This window comes from Mesoplodon bidens (assembly GCF_964165515.1).
Source record: "Mesoplodon bidens genome assembly, chromosome: 9".
NCBI lineage: Eukaryota > Metazoa > Chordata > Mammalia > Artiodactyla > Ziphiidae > Mesoplodon > Mesoplodon bidens.
In genome coordinates, this window is record NC_138166.1 from 69,383,268 (window position 1) to 69,402,759 (window position 19,492).

General features: G+C 42.3%; 1 protein-coding gene across 2 annotated transcripts in view; it reads right to left on the bottom strand.

Moving 5' to 3' along the window:
- The window catches only part of DOCK4 (dedicator of cytokinesis 4), a 487,691-nt gene that overhangs the window by 163,344 nt on the left and 304,855 nt on the right, over window positions 1-19,492 (bottom strand). For both annotated transcript variants that reach the window (XM_081243754.1, XM_081243753.1), the window contains exons 14-16: window positions 10,499-10,623; window positions 9,550-9,712; window positions 3,340-3,446 (exon numbers count right to left, since the gene is read on the bottom strand). In XM_081243754.1, the coding sequence (XP_081099880.1) occupies window positions 3,340-3,446; window positions 9,550-9,712; window positions 10,499-10,623 (395 nt within the window). The remainder of the gene's footprint in view (window positions 1-3,339; window positions 3,447-9,549; window positions 9,713-10,498; window positions 10,624-19,492) is intronic.

A 19,492-nucleotide genomic window follows, 5' to 3' on the forward strand; every position in this document is an offset into this window, starting at 1 on the left:
GTTGCAACCATGTTTCAGTTTATCATGTGTTTTTTACCTTTGATTATGATAATTTTATCAATAAAAAGGTTTTAAACTTTATTTAGCCAAAGTTACACATTTTTTTGTACCTGATTTGTAACATTTGAGAGGCATCATTAGAAAGGCCCCCTTTACCTAAACTTTCTAAAAATGTTCATAGTATATAGGCTCTTACAGTTTTACTTTTTACATATAATCTGGAAATTGCTTTGGTTTAAGAAGCAAGGTAGTGATCCAGCTCTTTATTTTTCCCTCTAACACCCGCTGTGGTCATCTCAACACCACTTATTAAATGGGCTATTTTTTTTACCCAGTAATTTGAAATCCACTCGTCTCCCTAACTTTCTTTGTTTTTTTTGCTCAATTTTTTTAAATTAATAAATTCAAGGCTGCAATCATCAGGAGGCTGTAATCCTTCCTGCCATGGCAGAAGAAGGGTAAGCATTATGCTCTTAATATGGTTTTATAATCATAACCTGCAAGTGGCCTTAAGCTGAAACTGAACTTCTTGGCTCAGTGTTATGAAAAAGAAAACCATGGCATCGACTAGACGAAAAACATAAGATGTTATGCTTGGCAGGTATTCCATACCTCTTTAAGCAACAATAACCCTAATCATAAGACAACTCAGCTACTTAGGGTTTTTCTGTGAAGCTAATGCTTCCTGATGGATCCACACAATGTAGGTCTGCCCCAAATTAGATGATCTACAGATACCATCCTTAGCCTCCTTTGTGATGGAGAAAGATCATTGGGAACACCTTTTGTTTAAATTGTTGATGCTCAAATAAATTTTCATAATGCTTTATGGATTGTAATTCTGGGTATTCAGTGAAAATTTGTGGAAGGGCTTGAGATGATTCAAAGCTCTACTTCTGAGAAAAATGGTTCTGCCAAAGGCACCACAACAGGCCCCTGGTCACGGAGTAGAATGATTGTGTGGAAATCAATACCAGTTGGACTCCTAAATGCTCACATGGAGAAGGAAGCTCTGCTACTTGTCCCCCTGGCATTTTAAGTGTATGGGTATCTCTAATTAGCAAGTAAGAATTTTGGTGTTATTCATACTGGTTTAGAGGAAGTCAACCTGAACTTGACTGGAAACTTAGCACCTGCCCAAAAAACACCCTCTGACCCACAGGTGAGAGAGCCCACATGGTGAAATGCCATAAAGAAGTGATTTATTCTTCTAAATATTATTAGGAAGATAATGATAACCTTAGATCTGCCTTTTCTGTGTGAAGATTTAATGGTATGCAGAGGCAAGATCACAAACATTCATATCAAGTACGATTTATGTCTTTTGGAAAACTGTAGCTGAAGACATTGGCTGTCATGTTACCCATATCACATAAAGGGGCCTCAGACCTAAAGGTGATATAAATAGATCATCTCAGGTGTCTAGTGCATTTAGCGCTTCTGTTTGCTTTAGTGGTTACTCTGCTTTAAAATATTTTTTCTTTGTATTTTAACACTGTGAGCTCCTTTAAGTCACTTTTTTTTTTTTTTTGCGGTACGCGGGCCTCTCACTGCTGTGGCCTCTCCTGTTGCAGAGCACAGGCTCCGGACGCGCAGGCCCAGCAGCCATGGCTCACGGGCCCAGCCGCTCCACGGCATGTGGGATCCTCCCGGACCGGGGCACGAACCCGTGTCCCCTGCATCGGCAGGCGGACTCTCAACCACTGCGCCACCAGGGAAGCCCTGAGTCACTTTTGAAGTCTAGGGAATGTACGTGTCAGAAATGGAGGGATGTTAACTGTTTTGTTCGCCACTATATTCCCAGTCACTAGAAGAGGGCCTGCCCTGTGGTTTGTAGTCAATGTGTTGAACAAACAACTAGAAAATAAACGATTCAAGAAATATACACATACATATACATACACAAACAAAAATGACCAGGTGTCTTGTGCAGGGACACTCATTTTACTAGCAATAATCCAAAGGTTAAGAAAGTTTTTGTTTGTAATCTCCTTCATTCATTCAGTATATCTTCACCGCGCATCTGCCGCATGCCAGAACCTCTCTGACACAGTTGTTGCTCCTGAAGGGCTCCTCTATCTACCAGAGTTAAGTCAAGGGATCATCAGACAATCATGGGACAATGTAATGAGGACAATGGTAAGAGGTGTGTGCAGATATCCAGGGAACTCATGGGAGCTTTTCTTAGCCAGCTGGAAATCCAGGGAGTAGGGGGCTGGGGCGTGGGGACCATTCTCCTGAATAAAGGTTCTGGCCAAGGTGCGCCTCTGTGGATGAGGAGGTGTCAGCTGCGGGGAGACAGGGTGAGGCAGGTGTGCCAGGAGTGCCAGGTGGAGCAGGGGGAACCAGCAGGCAGGAGGTGAGGAACCAGAAAGAGCTGGATGTGGCTATGGCATCAGGTAGACGACCGGAAGTGGTGAGAGGTGAAGCAATAGGGAAGAGGCAGCCTGACACACGCTGAGAGCCTGCAATTTTCCCTCTTGGCAATGGGGAGCTTTTCAGTGGGTTTATATCAGAAAGGGGCCTGGTGAGATCTGCACCTTAGATGGGTCGCCCTGGCTGGCTGGAAAATGGACTAGAGGGAGAAAAGGTGCAGGTCGGCAGGACTAGTTAGCCCAGGTGAGAGTTGACAAGAGCTTGGAATAGCATGTGCTTACAGAAATGGAGAAATGCAAAGGAGAAATATTTTGGAGAAGATCATGTACTTTAATTCTCTCTTTCATAGTTGCTAGTGTTTTTATTCTATACTTCATTATTACTGGTATTCTCTGATAACTTCTAAGGATCTCTTGTTTCGTGAGTTTTCTTTTTGTTGCCTCCTACACTATCCTTTACCCCAAATGTTTTTATGACAATTCTTGATGCAAAAAATAGAAAGTAACAACCACTAAAGTTGTCATGACAAAGAACAGCCATTTCTCTCCTTGCTTAGTGAGAGCAGCAGACAAGAAAAATGTAAAGCTGACCTTGCTAAATTTGCTTCTGGGGGTATACAGATCTTCAGATAAGAAAGCAGGTATTGGGAATATTTAAAAATTTATTTGTAAGGTTTATCTAATCCTATCACAGCAAGGGAAAGGACTTTAAGGTCACCCTATAGACTGACCCAAATACCTACAGTTCAATTAAGATGAAAAAAATAAATCATCTTTAAAGTAGGTGTTAGAATATGAAAGAACATAGAGACAATATTCTCAAAAGACACTCTCCCTGTCAGCAATCTTCCAGAAGAGTATCTTTGCAGTCATTTTTTTCTCTTTTCCATAGTAAGCATAAGACAGTGAGCTAATAATTCAGCCCTGTTTTTCACAGCTGCCCCCAACATCTGACTGACGTTACCTTATGCACAATGAGCTCGTGAGTGCCATCTGGAAGAGTCCTACCATCTTCCTGCATCAGGGGGATGAAGGAGAAGCCAAACAACTTCTTCTCTCCTTTCTCCTTTGCTGTAGGGGAAAAAAAAATCAGTCAATCTTTTTGAATTAATTGAAGTATAGTTGATTTACAATGTTGTGTTAGTTTCAGGTGTACGGCAAAGTGATTCAGTAATATATATATATATTTTTTCAGATTCTTTTCCCTTATAGGTTATTACAGGATACTGAGTATAATTCTCTGTGAAAATTAGTCAATTATTTAAGTGTATGCTTACACAACTGTGTTCAGATACATAGACTGTGACGATGCGTGATCATCAAGAAATATACCCCTGGACACACACACACGCCAGCTCCTTTTACACAATGAAGAGCAGCTTTTATGATGGGACCTCTATGTACAGTAGCCACCCTCTAACCCCATATTCCTGCCTTATAATCTGCAAGTTACATTCCTTGACTAATTTGCTTCATGGGATTCACTATCTGAAATTATGATGGTGTTTTTTTTTTTTTAATTTGTGGATTTCCTGTTTCTTCTCCTCACAACCTACCCTCCACTCCTGAATGTAAGCCCCACGGACGGCAGGATTCTTGTCTAATTAAGTTAATCTATGCTTGGTATCTCAAAGAATGCCAAGAACATAGTAGGTTCTCAATAAATGTACAGTAAACAAATGACGAGTGAATGAATGAATGTGAAATGCAATATTTTGCTTACTCCTCCTGGAAAGGGAGGCTCTCAGCTCTGCTTTGGTTCATGACAGAACTCTCCCTACAGCCACGTGTGTAAACACAGAGCCCTACGGAAGCCACCTCCTTGGAATAAGGTATGCTGAAAAACATAAACAGCATTCTATAGTTTGATAAGAGCTTACTGCAGTAGTATTCGGGAAGTCGGAAATGAGGCAATGAAGTTTTCAGATGCCTAATGGTGAATTTCAACAGCTAAACATGTCAAGGGTCATTGGCAATTGTTTATAGAGAAGGAAATTGAGATCTTACAATGTCAGGTAACCTGTTCTAGATCTCTTCAGTGTCACTGCAGTTCTTTCCACACACCTTCCTTTTCTCCAAAAATGGAGAAAGCATGGAAAGAACCTGGTTTATTCAACTGGACCCTCTCCTTCTATTTAGACATGTAGGGAAGAGTTGCAGGGCTGGCAGCCATTATGGGCTGGATGGTTATTCTCTCCCACACAAGTGCATAAGTGGAGGTTATACTTGATAGAGAAGTCCAGCTTTGGGATGCAGTAAGACCCTCACTAGAGGTGTCAGATATGGTGATCCTGAGGATTAGACAAGAGGCTCTAGCAGCAAACACATTGCTTCTGGCATTTAACCACAGGGATGTGGAACCCTGCACAGAGAGTAGTAATTCTGGCTAGCTTAGGCCCCTAGCATGAGGACATCCCTGAAAATGTGTAGTAATTCTGGCTGGCTAGCTTAGGCCCCTAGCATGAGGACATCGCTGAAAATGTGATTATAGCAACGGTTCTTCTACTTTTTAAATCACTGATTTCAACCCCAGAGGTAAACTGGGGAAATATCAATACTCTTTAAAGTTAAACAAAAGTCACAGCAAAGATCTCTGGGAAGAGATTTCTATGTCAATGAGCGTGCTGGGTATGGAACTTATGATTTAGGGGAGAAGACTTATTTACAAATAATTTTCTAAGTTGATTTGACTGTCATTTTGGTGTGGTTTTTGGTATTCAATTCAGAAAGATAAAAAGAATCCAAGATGCATAAAATTAGCAAAGATAAGGAACAAAGCAACAGTTTCCCCAAACTTGCCTTCTGCTATAAAATAAAAATAAATACCAAACAAAGTTTAAAGTGCATGGCCTTTTGTCCTGAGCTGTTAGATCAGGATTAATAAACTGAATGGACTGTTACATATAATATGCATAACACAATCCCCTTTTACTAATAAAAACCCTGAGTTCATGGATTCTACTTCCTAACTTTTCAACTCATTCTTTCTTGTACCTCAACTCCAACAATTCTGCCCCCTGGGACCCCCAGTTTATTGACCCATCCCTCCATCCCCTCCACTCCAACTTCCCATTTCTGTGGTCCATCATTCTAATCACTTCCTTGAAAATACCCTCAACCCCTCCCCCTCCACACTTCCACTAATAACACTGCACCCTTGTAAAATCCAATTTGTGGCTCATTCCATGCCTACACTAATCTAAGTTTAATTAATGTGCACTAACCACAAAAGCGCCCCGGGATAGGCAAACTTCCTACATTTACCTAATAAACTCACTCTTCTACTTTTCCAGACAATAATTTCATCCATTCTCCTCTCCTCTCAAGCCTCCAATACCTTGACACTTCCCTCACTTTCAGCTCATGTAGAGAGAATTCCCACATGCCCTAGCATCTACCTATTACCCACCTGCATCTGTCTTCCTGTACTAGGTGTGAACTGCTCTTACCCAGGGCGAATTCTTAATCTTGAGCACCGGGCCCCCTGCTCCTTCCCCAACTCAAGGACACTGCTCCTACAGCTGTCCCCACTCTTCTACACCAGTTTCTCCTCTCTACTGAATGATTTCTCTCTAACAAACATGTTTTAAATGCTCCAACTTAAAAAAGAACACCACCAAAAAACCAACTTCTGGTGACCCACTTTTTTTTTATAGCTACTATCCCATTTCTCTGCTCACCTGTATTCTTTATAGCAAAGTTTCTCAAAAGATTTGTCTATACTCACTGCCTGCCCTTTTCTCCAGCTTACTCTTTGACTCACTCCAGCCACACCACAAATCCACTAGAACAACTTGTCAGGTTCAATGACCTCCGTGATGTCAAATCAGGTGATAATTTCTCTGTCCTTACCTTATTTATCACTGGCACCTGACACATCTGATCAACTCCCTCTTGAAAAACTTTCTTCATTTAGTCTCCTGGATTCTATTCTTCCTCCATTCTCCTTCAACCTCACTGGCTACTCCTTCTTAATCCACGTAATGGCTACTTTACATTCTCCCCAAATCTAAAGGTGTCAGTGCTCCAGGGATCCATCCTTGGACTTCCCTTGCTATCTTAACTTACTTAGACATCTCACCAGTCCCATGGCTTTGAAACTCTTCGACATCTGTGATGTGCTGGAGCTGGCCTGTACTGGCTCACAAGAGCTGACAGTGTGCATTTTCCCCAACTCCAAGATCAGTGATGTCATGTTGGCAGCTTGAAATTGACCATGGTGGGAGTATTTACCCCACGGAATCAGCAAATGCTATAATTTAGGGCTTCCCCTCCCCTCTCCATCACCCTGAGTGCTGGTTAAATATTTACAGCACACCACTGAACTATATGTTCTCATTATCAAGTTTAAGTCTTCAGCTTGGATCTCATTCAACTGCCTACTTGATATCTTGAACGTCTAATAGACTTCTCAGCCTTAACATATTTAAAATGGAATGTTTGATTTTTGCTCTCCAAACAGATTCTTCCTGTTGTCTTCTCCACTTCATTAAATGACCAGTTCATAATGAGGCCAAAATCTTGGGGTCAACCTTGAACTTTCTCCTTCTTTCACATCCAATCTGTCAATAAATCTGTAGACAAGAATCAAGCCTTTTAAATCTCTTAACTTGAGGACTGCATAAGCCTCCTAAATGGCCTGTTCCCATCTGGCCCACCTACAATCTATCATCCATATAGCAGCCAGACTTCAAACTAAAGCCTCTAATGCCTCTTCTCACTCCAAATAAAGTCCAAAGTCCTTCCCATGACCTAAAAGACAATAGGGGATCTGGCTCCCCTGCTACCTCTCTGATCCTCACCTCCAAACTCTCTCACTTGCTCATTCTGGCCTCCCTGTTATTCCTTGAAAGTGCCAACCATGTTTCGTGCCAACCATGTTTCAACTTCAAGTGTTTTATACTTACTGTTCTATATGCCTGAAATACTTTTTCCCCAGATAGCCAAAGGCTCACACCTTCACTTCTTCTATGTTGTTATCGACACACCTCTTTATCAGAGAGGTCTATCCTGACTGCCCTATGTAAAACAGCAACATAGCACCACAGCTTTCTAGCACCTAACTCCAGTTTAGTCTTCTTCACTGTATTTAACACCACTTGATATATTATAGATTTATTTGCTCAAGTGTTGTCTGTCTTTCATCTCTAGAGTGAAAGATCTATGAGAGGAGGCATTTTGTTGTGTTCACTGATGTATTTTCAATGCCCAGTAAAATGGCTGACATATAGCAGGTATTTAATAAATATTTGTTTCATGAATAAATATTTTAAAATAAATACATGTACACACAAAGAACACTTGGAAGTTCATGTGATAAAATGACTACACTGATTATTTGTAGGGATTTTCTTTCTTCTTTACATGTTGCTGTTTCTTCTGAATTTTAACAATGAACATTAAAAAAAACCCAAAACAAAACCCTGTGGACAATGTTTGAAGTACAAGGACAAGATGGCAGAGATCTAACAGGTTCTACTGAAAATCACCTTTAGTCCAGTTTCCAAGTTCTGAGTTATAGTAACTTTCTCCAAATGTTCTTTCTCCTTTTTCTCCCATTTCACTTTTATTTCCCTCTTTTTCTTCCTTAAAGCTCAAAGCTCATATTAGGCCCAAGTGAGAATTTCTAACAAAGACTAGTGGAAGGAAGGGTATGGCACCATGGAAAGTCCTTTAGTTTTTCCCACTTTAAATCCTACCCATGAAATTCTTCTAGGAATTTGGAAGAATGGTAAAACCCTGCTAGCCATCTCTCTATATTCTGAAACATCCACAAAAGCATAACTTGTGGAGCTTCTGAGCTAATTCCAAAACATTCCAAAGTCCCAACAACAAGACAGAATCCTTCTCCTCTACCTGAATCTTGGGCGAGTTACATAGCACTCAGGCGAGGTCACTGCATATCTACTGGCAATGCCTTCATTCCTTTCAGACTGGAGAGGAGCCTGCTGCTTCCCCAATAATGTGACTCTTCTCTATCTCTTGATTTTATTTATCTATCTATCTATCTATCTATTTATTTATTTATGGCTGTGTTGGGTCCTTGCTGCTGCACGCGGGCTTTCTCTAGTTGCAGCAAGAGGGGGCTACTCTTCGTTGCGGTGCATGGGCTTCTCATTGCAGTGGCTTCTCTTGTTGCGGAGCAAGGGCTCTAGGTGTGTGGGCTTCAGTAGTTGTGGCACACAGGCTTAGTTGCTCCACGGCATGTGGTATCTTCCCAGACCAGGGCTCGAACCCATGTCCCCTGCATTGGCAGGTGGATTCTTAACCACTGTGCCACCAGGGAAGTCCCTCTTTTGATTATTATACTGCTCTTGAAGCAAGATTCACCAGAACCTTCTCTGGTCACAATGTACACTACCAGAAGTGCACAATTCTGGGGCACAGGGGAAACCAGAAGATCCCTGGACTGGGGGCTGGTGGAGACAGGGAGTGGGGGCTTCAGAGGGTGGTAATGAATGCAAAAGAATTAAAATAGAGACAACAGGAAATGATAACTTTATGGATAAGTAACGTCCACATGAATAAATCCTGTAACGTCTGTATGTCTTGGGTTTTTTAGATCTATAAAGTGGGGAAATTACTTCACATCATCTCTAAGACCTGTTTGAGTTGACATTACTTGATCCTCATTTGAATACTGTTTGAGAATGCACGGTGATGTAGATATATACAAATCAATATGAACTGGAGCCAATCAGAGGCTTTTCTAGTGACTTCACATGCCTAGGAAAGTCCCCGAGGGTTCCCCTGAGCTGTCTGAGAGCTGGATCAGCTCTTGGCTGGAGAGACAGCAGATGGGTCAGGACTGCCTAAAACCACCTGAGCCAGTCAGGTCTTTACTGCTGCACCTTCTCTTTCTATCTAGTCTTTCCAGACTGTGAGAGTGATGAACTGGTTTTTATGAAAGTGACCAACTTAAGAAGAACCCTGTAGATTTCCACAGGTATTCTGTTTCCTTCCCCTCTTGCATCTATGTTTCCACAGAGGTTATTGGTTCTTCGAGAAGTGAGCCCATTCGCCTCCCAGGACTTCACTCACCTTCGTTTCTCCTTTGTGGAGGTCTCTGGTTTGTCACACACTTTCTACCGATTAGCCCACACTGCCGTTTCAGCTCAGTTAGCAGACTACCCAGCACCACAAAGCCATGGAGACAATCCTGCCAAACACTTACTGGAACAATGCCGGAACTCGAAGCGGATGTGCGCTCCCCTGAATTTATCCACAGGGATAGGAAGCTTCAGTAGCTCAGACCACCTGGGACTGTTGTTATGATAAAGCACAAAGGAGTGGTACTCGCTAGCTGGTGGCTCTCCAGAGCCAAAGGAGATAAAATCCTAATAAAGGAAACATGCAGGTTAAAGACAGCTTCATTTGGAGGAGCAGAGCAATTGCTCTGCCGTATCCGCCTGCTCCCCAAATAGCACTTCAGGTGAAATTACCGCCTCAGTTCTTTACAGGCCTGTTTCTGCACTCGCTTCTGCTGACAGGCTGTGTCTGTTTCATCCTGAGGCTGGTCTCCCAGGGTCTACTCGGCTAAGGGTGGAACTCAGTGACATGAGTGAGATGGGCAACCGCGTGCCCAATTTGGAGTCAACTACATGATAAAATTCTCAACCTGCCACAGCCAAAAGCCTGTGCTGTGCCTTCCTATAAAACTCACTAAGCCCCGGGCTCACATGAAACACTTCTTCCATAAAGGAACGTGATATTAGAACCCCAATTAGTAAGAGCTTAATCCTCACGCCTCATTTTGGTTAAAATGAAAATACATAGGATGACATATGATTTTTGTTTTGTTTTACCCATTGCCAAAAGCAAAAGTATCCATCTTCAAAACTATGACAGATGAAAGGGGAAAAATGAAATGGCATAAAAATGCTGCTTTTAAGGAATAGCTGTTATGAGGACATTGTTGACACAATTAAACCGTAAAAGCCTTTATTTTTCCTACTTTCTTTTCTGAAAGGCATTTTCATAATTAAAAAAAAGACTACACAGGGGTGGAAAAGAAAAATAAGATTGGAAATACTGCAAATCGGAAATTAACTGATCGCATTCAAGATGAACCCAAAGCAAGGATGTGGAATTGTTTTACAAAAAAGAATCCAGCACTAACGTACCTTCAAGGTCTGGCCGCTACTCTCTACAATGAACATCGTAACTTCCACATTTCTGGCCACACTCTTTCCTCCTTTCTCAAATTCTCCCCTTTCTATAGTGATGTATAAATCATTCCGCATTTCACCTAGTAGGAGAGGAAAATTGAAACCATGTTATATATAGTAAAAAGCATAATAAAGTACTCTATCAAGAAAAACTTTAGTTCATAAAAAATAGTGTTATAGCATACATATAAAAATAAAATATACAATATTTATACTTTTATAAAAAGGTCCCCACCCTTACTACCAACATCCAAGAAAAGCAAAGGCCAGCTTCTGCTAGTCTGAATTAGCAATACTGAAGATGCACATTTAGGAGGACAGTACTAGGCCTGGGTAGGAAGGTGTTGTCAAATTTCACCATTTTTCAATATTTCCCTCATTTCATTTAGGGGGTGCGATTACAAAGTGACAGCCTAGCAGGGGTGGCTCAAAGAAACTAGTCTTAATACTTTATAGTCACAGCATTTAGAGAAGAAGAAATACCTAAATGGAAGAAAATGATAGGACTGCAAAGGGTACAGTTACAATTTAAATCTTTTCCAAAATTCATGGATGAAATGATCTCACTACTGGAAGAATCCAGATTAGTGTTTATGAACACAGATGTAGAATAAGTCAGTCATACAGACACACCTGGCTTAACATTTCTTGCCATCAAGCTATAAAACAAATGAGAAAGGCCCTGGATTCAAACTGACACAGTCTATGTACACATATATCATCTATTTTTGTTTCTCCATTGGCTATTTATAAACTTGAATGCTTTTTCATCTTGCCCCTTTCTTATTACTGAAAGAAAAAAACAGAATATAATGCCAACTAGCAAAGTGAGGCAAAACACGCTTGACAGCCTGCTTTGATCTCTCCTGTAAGAATTAAACTAGGGGTAAGCAGTGAGTGGATACGGACATGAGAAGTAAGTAAACAAAGTGTGACTAGAAAGTTTTTGAAGGTAAATGTTGGTGAGGTTGGCAAGGTTGAATTGACTTTTACTTAACATAGCTTTCAAACATTTGAAGGCCCAAAAGCAATATTTATTTTTCCTAATAAAAAATCTCTCCTTAAGAAAGTAAATCACCAGAAGGAACGATAACCATACAAATATGCCCACACTTGGGAAATTTCTCAAACTTCCTGACCAAAGGGTTTATAAGAAAGTACCCTAGCTTTCAAAAGCATGGAGGAATACCAGTGTGCCTGGTCACCTTCCTTCATAAAGACCAACTTTAATGAGAACATCATTTGCAAATGACTTTGGCTGAACAGGAAACAGATGGGCCATAAAAGAGAGAAACTGAGTAAGTTCTAAAAAGGATGAAGTCTCACCCACCCTTTACAAAGAGTATATAAGGAATACATTAGTGGAAACAACTAATACAGTGGTCTCTGTCTTATGAATTTCTCAGTACTCTCATACAAATCAACCTGGAAAGGCAATGAACTTGGAATTCCAGGAGAAAAGCACCGTATTTCAACACATGTAAAATTATATGTGTATGCTTTGAAGACTTTTTGTTTTAACCATATCCATTAAAAAAATTTTTAAGAGAAAATGGCCCAGTAAATTTTACAAGTTTTCTAGTTTTTTATAACCCAGTTCATTTAATTACTATAAATTTATCATTATATATATATATATATATATATATGTATTCATACATACATAACATTCTCAATGCTATTTATTTTAACAATTCCATTATCGAATAAATAAGCTCACAATGCTATTTATTTTACATTCTCAATGCTCAATGCTATTTATTTTAACAATTCCATTATAGAATATTGGAATAATAATAAAGCTCACAAACTTTGTCCTCTGAAGCCATCAATTTCAACTCAAAACAGGTCTGCAACGCTAATGGTCTGCACACGTGCTATTTCAACAATCCGAGAGGAAATTCTTGACAATAGTTTTCCCACAAACAGACTTGGCAGGTAAAAACACAACACAAAAATCAAGGTATTTCAGAGCAAAAGACGTTAGTTAACAGTAGTAAAATTCCTTTGCTTCTTGGAGTAGGTGACACATGATGAGTGGCCATGCTTACACACAGACTATAAAACACACACTGATTAATGGGAAGTACAGCTACAGGAGTTTTTACCTTAGAAATTTCTCATAATGAGTGATTAGCTTGTCCAAACCACATGGTGATTAACTGTCATGCAAAACGGAGAGTAAGTGTTTCTTGGGAGGCGGACTTCCAACTCTCATCTGTTGGAAGGACCAGCAACTCTGACTTAAGCAAAGACGGGGGGTGGGGAGGGGGGCGGTGAGGGAGGTTTGCAAGGCAACCTGTCTCCCCCCGCTGTGTGCAGGCTGGCCCTACAGAAGAACAGGGGTGGGGGGACAGTAACATACTGCCAGTGCCAGGAAATTCTTTCTTCGTGTATTCATTCAGCAAATATACCGTGAGCACCTACTATGTGCCAGATATTATTCTAGGCCCAGTAGATTCAGCAGTGAACAAAGCAAAAATGCCTTCCCTGTGGAGGGATTCTAGTAGGAGGAGGTCTTGAACAAAGAAGTAAAACACAGAGCACACTGAATAATGCTAAGTGCCGTGGATAAAAGTAAGAGGAGATGGGGTGTTGAATGGGGGAGAGGGGGTGTCACATGAGAGAGGCCCTCACTAAGAGGATGAGACATCTGTGGAAGCTATGGTGTGTTTCCAAAGGGACCAAAGTTAAAAATGGCCTTTGCTTCCCAAATGGACCCCTAGAGCTGGTTTAGCTTATAACTTTGCTGGATTCTTCTCTCTCTTCTGAGTTCAAATAAGCCTAACAAAAATGTAGGGTCACAGGAAGACTGGAATAAGGAGATCTGGATTCAAGTCTTTCTCTGCTACTGTCTATTCTTGTGACATTAGTCTAGACAGGGTAAGATAAACCTTGGGGCCTCAAGTTTCTGTGTTATTAAAGTGGGGAAGGGGTACAGGCAGAGGTAGGGATGGGAGAGGCAGTAGGAGGGCCGAGACTATTACGTTATGCTTTGCTGTTTCTGTGACTCACAAAAGAACTTCTGGACTGTGACACGTTCATAAATTAAAACACCTTATACATATGTTTTAGTTTTCTGTTCTTTAACTGTCACTGTCCCTGTCCCTGTAACCCTCTTTATCTTTCACGAAACTTTTAGACTAAAATAAGATTTCTTTGAAAAGAGAATACATGACAAGAACATTTCTCCTGGATGCCATTCTACATGTGTCCCCCCAGGAATCTGCAGCTTGCTATGTTCTAATACTGCAAGGTGCCACGTTTTGCCAAAATACGCAGAAGGATAAAGTTGAAACAAGTGCTAATTAAAGTCAATACACTTGAGGTTGGCTCTGGAGAAAACTAATAAGCCCAAATGGTGTTAAGAAAGCACCTTGGGTAATTCAGAGAGAAATCATAAACTGAGTATGAAATGGAGTCATAGCATCAATCGTGAAAAGCTACTTGCCTGACAATGTTTATTAATACCTTGCACATCTTAAATTTCTTACTCTGTAAATTTGATGTGCTTGACACTTTCCTGTTTCACAGGCCCACTGACTGGGAAGCCTTTACACACGTGAAGGCTTCTCAAAACATCACTGTAGACAAGACAGAGATAAGGCCACAGCAATAGGAACAAATTCAAAAAGAGTTCAGCGACTACAATCAAATGGGGTTGATTTATGGCTTGACCTCAACAGGCAAGAGGTTTTTATCAGTAGCTGAAAACCCTGATCCTTGATTCTGTCTTATGAATGAACTGGATAAAGGCATAGAGGACATGCTCATCACGTCAAGTAAACCATTGTCCCCAGCCACAGGGGCTAGTGCAGTGCCTTTTCTGTGCTAGATATTTGCTGTTATTTTTGGCACTGGAAAAGCAAAGTTCCTGTCCTTCTTAAAAACAAAAGAACATACATAAAAGACTCCAGGTTCTTGTGAACTTAGATGATGATGATGATGATGATTAGTAGTAGATAATAGCAGATAGACAGTAGTCAGGTACTTTGCCAAGTGCTATAAGTAGAATATCTCATTAAATCCTCACATTAACCTTATAGAAAGGCCCTCTTATTTCCATTTTACAGATGAGGAAACTAAAGGATAGAGATTAAGAAACACACCCAATGTACTATCCGTATCTCTGCTTTACCCATGAAAATATAATTCAATAGGATGAGAACATCCAGCAAATAAGCTAGTGCAATTCAGCCTTTGTCTCCAAAAGACTAGTGCCTTGAGCAAGGAAGGTAACAGTCCCACCCTGATTGGTCAGACCAATTATGAAGCACTGATTTCATTTCTAGGACAGAGACAGACAGAAACGGTATCATCCAGACCACAAATGATATGGAGAAGGGACCCATCAGAGGAGAGATGAGGGAGACAAGAGAGTTAACTGAATTTTAAAATGTTGAGGTTACAAGCAGAGAAACTCAACCCAATGGATAGAAGGTAGAGGGAGAGGAGTTCAACATGAAAGAGGTCATTTTGAGAGAAGATGTAAGATGTGATGGTGTGATCTTGGCCATTATTAATACTCAAGTACAAGCCAGAAAACCATCCTCAGGGACCTCAGGAAGACATTCATGCACTGGACACATGGTTGAGCTGGATGGCCCTTCATGTGTGTAGCAGGCACCCAGTTACCTCCCCAAAGCTGTCCAGGTCCTAATCCTGGGAACCTGTGAATAGATTACTTTACACGGCAAAAGGGACTTCACAGATGTGATTAAGCTGACAATCTTGAGATGGGGAGATTTTCTTTGATTATCAGGGTGGGCTCAATATAATTACAAAGGTCCTTATAAGAGGGAGGCAGGACCCCGGAGGAAGATGGCGGAAGAGTAAGACGCGGAGATCACCTTCCTCCCCACAGATACATCAGAAATTCATCTACACGTGGAACAACTCCTACAGAACACCTACTGAACGCTGACAGAAGACCTCAGACCCCCCAAAAGGCAAGAAGCTCCCCACATACCTGGGTAGGGCAAAAGAAAAAAAGAATAAACAGAGACAATAGGATAGGGACGGGACCTGCACCAGTGGGAGGGAGCCGTGAAGGGGGGAAGGTTTCTACACACTACAAGCCCCTTCGCGGGCGGAGACTGTAGGTGGCGGAGGGGGAAAGCTTCGGAGTAGCGGAGGAGAGCACAGCAACAGGGGTGCGGAGGGCAAAGCGGAGAGATTCTGGCACAGAGGACCGGTGCCCTCAGGCACACACCAGCCCGAGAGGCTTGTCTGCTCGGCCGCCGTGGCGGGCGGGGCTGGGAGCTGAGGCTCGGGTATCGGCTTTCAGTCGGAGCGCAGGGAGAGGACTGGGGCTGGCGGCAGGAAGAGAGCCTGAAGGGGTTAGTGCACCACGGCTAGCCCGGAGGGAGTCCGGGGAAAGGGTCTGGAGCTGCTGAAGAGGCAAGAGACTTTTTTCCCTTTTGTTTCCTGGTGCGCGAGGAGAGGGCATTAAGAGGGCTGCTTGGGGAAGCGCCGGAGACAGGCACGAGCCGCGGGTAAGGCACGGACCTCGGAGACGGGCGTGGGCCGCCGCCGCCGCCGGCCGCCGCGGCCCGCCGCCGCCGCGGCCGCCGCCGCCTGCCGCGGCCCGCCGCCGCCGCTGCTGCCGCCGCCGCGGGGCCTGTGTGCGAGCGCGGGTCACTGTACGCCCCGCCTTCCGGGGGGCCTGTGCACCCCGCCACTGCCGGGGTCCCCGAGACCCGGGGACGGCTTTCCCGGGAAAGCGCACGGAGCGCCACGGGCTGCTGCAACGTCACGCCGGCCTCTGCCGCCGCAGGCCCGCCCCACACTGCGCGCCCCTTCCTCCCCTCTGCCTGAGTGAGCCAGAGCCCCCGAATCAGCGGCTCCTTTAAACCCGTCCTGTCTGAGCGAAGAACGGACGCCCTCCGGCGACCTACGCGCAGAGGCGGGGCCAGGTCCAAGGCTGAGACCCGGGAGCTGTGAGAGCAGAGGCAGGGAAATCTCTCTGTGCAGCCTCGGAGGCAGCGGATTAAAGCTCCACGGTCCATTTGATGTGCCCTGCGTCTGTGGAGTGCATGAATGGACAGCGAATCATCCCAAATTGAGGAAGTGGACTTTGAGGACAAGATTTAAGACTTTCCCCCCTTTTCCTCTTTTTACAACGAATTATTCCAAATTAAGGAGGTGGACTTAGAGAGCAAGATTTCAGACTTCTCGCCCTTTTCCTCTTTTTACAACGAATTATCCCAAATTGAGGAGGTGGACTTGGAGAGCAAGATTTTTGATTTTTCCCCAGCTCTCTTTTTGTGAATGTGTATGTGTAATCTTCTGTGTAAGATTCTCTCTGTATAGCTTTGCTTCCACCATATGTCTCAGGGTTCTATCGGTCCGGTTTTTTTTTTTTTTTTCAATAATTACTTTCTAATTTTAATAACGCTACTATATTTCATACTTTATTCTATTTTACTTTACCTGCTCTTTCTTTTTTTCCTACTCTCCCTTCCTCCCTCCCTCCCTCCGCTCCTCCTTTCCTTCTTTCTTTTTCTTTCCTCCCTCCCACCCTTCTTCTTTCCACTTTCTTTTTCTTTCCTTCCTCCCTCCCTCCTGTCTTTCTTCCTTTCCTTCCTCCCTCCCTCCCTCCTTTCTTTCCTTCTTTCTTTCCATCCTTCCTCCCTCCCTCCCTCCTTTCTTTCTTCCTTCCTTCCTTCCTTCCTTTCTTCCCTTCTTCCTTTCTTTCCCTCTCTCTTTCTTTCTTCTACTAATTCTTTCTTTCTACTTTTTCTCCCTGTTACTCTGAGCCGGGTGGATGAAAGGCTCTTGGTGCTGCAGCCAGGAGCCAGTGCTGTGCCTCTGAAGTGGGAGAGCCAACTTCAGGACACGGGTCCACAAGAGACCTCCCAGCTCCACATAATATCAAGCAGCGAAAATCTCCCAGAGATCTCCATCCCAACACCAGCACCCAGCTTCAGTCAACGACCAGCAAGCTACAGTGCGGGTCACCCTATGCCAAGCAACTAGCAAGGCAGGAACACAACCCCACCCATTAGCAGAGAGGCTACCTAAAAACATAATAAGGCCATAGGCACCCCAAAACACACCACCAGACGTGGACCTGTCCACCAGAAAGACAAGATCGAGCCTCAACCACCAGAGCACAGGAATTAGTCCCCCCCACCAGGAAGCCTACACAACCTACTGAAACAACCTTAGCCACTGGGGTCAGACACCAAAAACAACGGGAACTACGAATCTGCAGCCGGCAAAAAGGAGACCCCAAACACAGTAACATAAGCAAAATGAGAAGGCAGAAAAACACACAGCAGGTGAAGGAGCAAGATAAACACCTACCAGACCTAACAAATGAAGAGGTAATAGGCAGTCTACCTGAAAAAGAATTCAGAATAATGATAGTAAAGCTGATCCAAGATTCTATTTCCATGATCCATAATCTTGGAAATAGAATAGACAACATGCAAGAAACAGTTAACAAGGACCTAGAAGAACTAAAGATGAATCAAGCATCGATTAAAAACACAATAAATGAAATGAAAAATACTCTAGATGGGATCAATAGCAGAATAACTGAGGCAGAAGAACGGATAAGTGAGGTGGAAGATAAAATAGTGGAAATAACTGATGCAGAGCAAAATAAAGAAAAAAGAATGAAAAGAACAGAGGAGAGTCTCAGAGACCTCTGGGACAACATTAAACGCACCAACATTCGAATTATAGGGGTTCCAGAAGAAGAAGAGAAAAAGAAAGGGACTGAGAAAATATTTGAAGAGATTATAGTTGAAAACTTCCCCAATATGGGAAAGGAAATAGTTAATCAAGTCCAGGAGGCACAGAGAGTCCCATACAGAATAAATCCAAGGAGAAATACACCAAGACACATATTAATCAAACTGTCAAAAATTAAACACAAAGAAATCATATTAAAAGCAGCAAGGCAAAAACAACAAATAACACACAAGGGAATCCCCATCAGGTTAACAGCTGATCTCTCAGCAGAAACCCTACAAGCCAGAAGGGAGTGGCAGGACATAATTAAAGTGATGAAGGAGAGAAACCTGCAACCTAGATTACTCTACCCAGCAAGGATCTCATTCAGATTTGATGGAGAAATTAAAACCTTTACAGACAAGCAAAAGCTGAGAGAGTTCAGCACCACCAAACCAGCTTTACAACAAATGCTAAAGGAACTTCTCTAGGCAAGAAACACAACAGAAGGAATATACCTACAATAACGAACCCAAAGCAATTAAGGAAATGGGAATAGGAACATACATATCAATAATTACCTTAAATGTAAATGGACTAAATGCTCCCACCAAAAGACACAGAGTGGCTGAATGGATACAAAAACAAGACCCATATATATGCTGTCTACAAGAGACCCACTTCAGACCTAGAGACACATACAGATTGAAAGTAAAGGGATGGAAAAAGATATTCCATGCAAATGGAAATCAAAAGAAAGCTGGAGTAGCAATTCTTATATCAGACAAAATAGACTTTAAAATAAAGACTATTAGAAGAGACAAGGAAGGACACTACATAACGATAAAGGGATCGATCCAAGAAGAAGATATAACAATTGTAAATATTTATGCACCCAACATAGGAGCACCTCAATACATAAGGCAAATACTAACAGCCATAAAAGGGGAAATCGACAGTAACACACTCATAGTAGGGGACTTTAACACCCCACTTTCACCAATGGACAGATCATCCAAAATGAAAATAAATAAGGAAACACAAGCTTTAAATGATACATTAAACGAGATGGACTTAGTTGATATTTATAGGACATTCCATCCAAAAACAACAGAATACACATTTTTCTCAAGTGCTCATGGAACATTCTCCAGGATAGATCATATCTTGGGTCACAAATCAAGCCTTGGTAATTTTAAGAAAATTGAAATTGTATCAAGTATCTTCTCCGACCACAATGCTATGAGACTAGACATCAATTACAGGAAA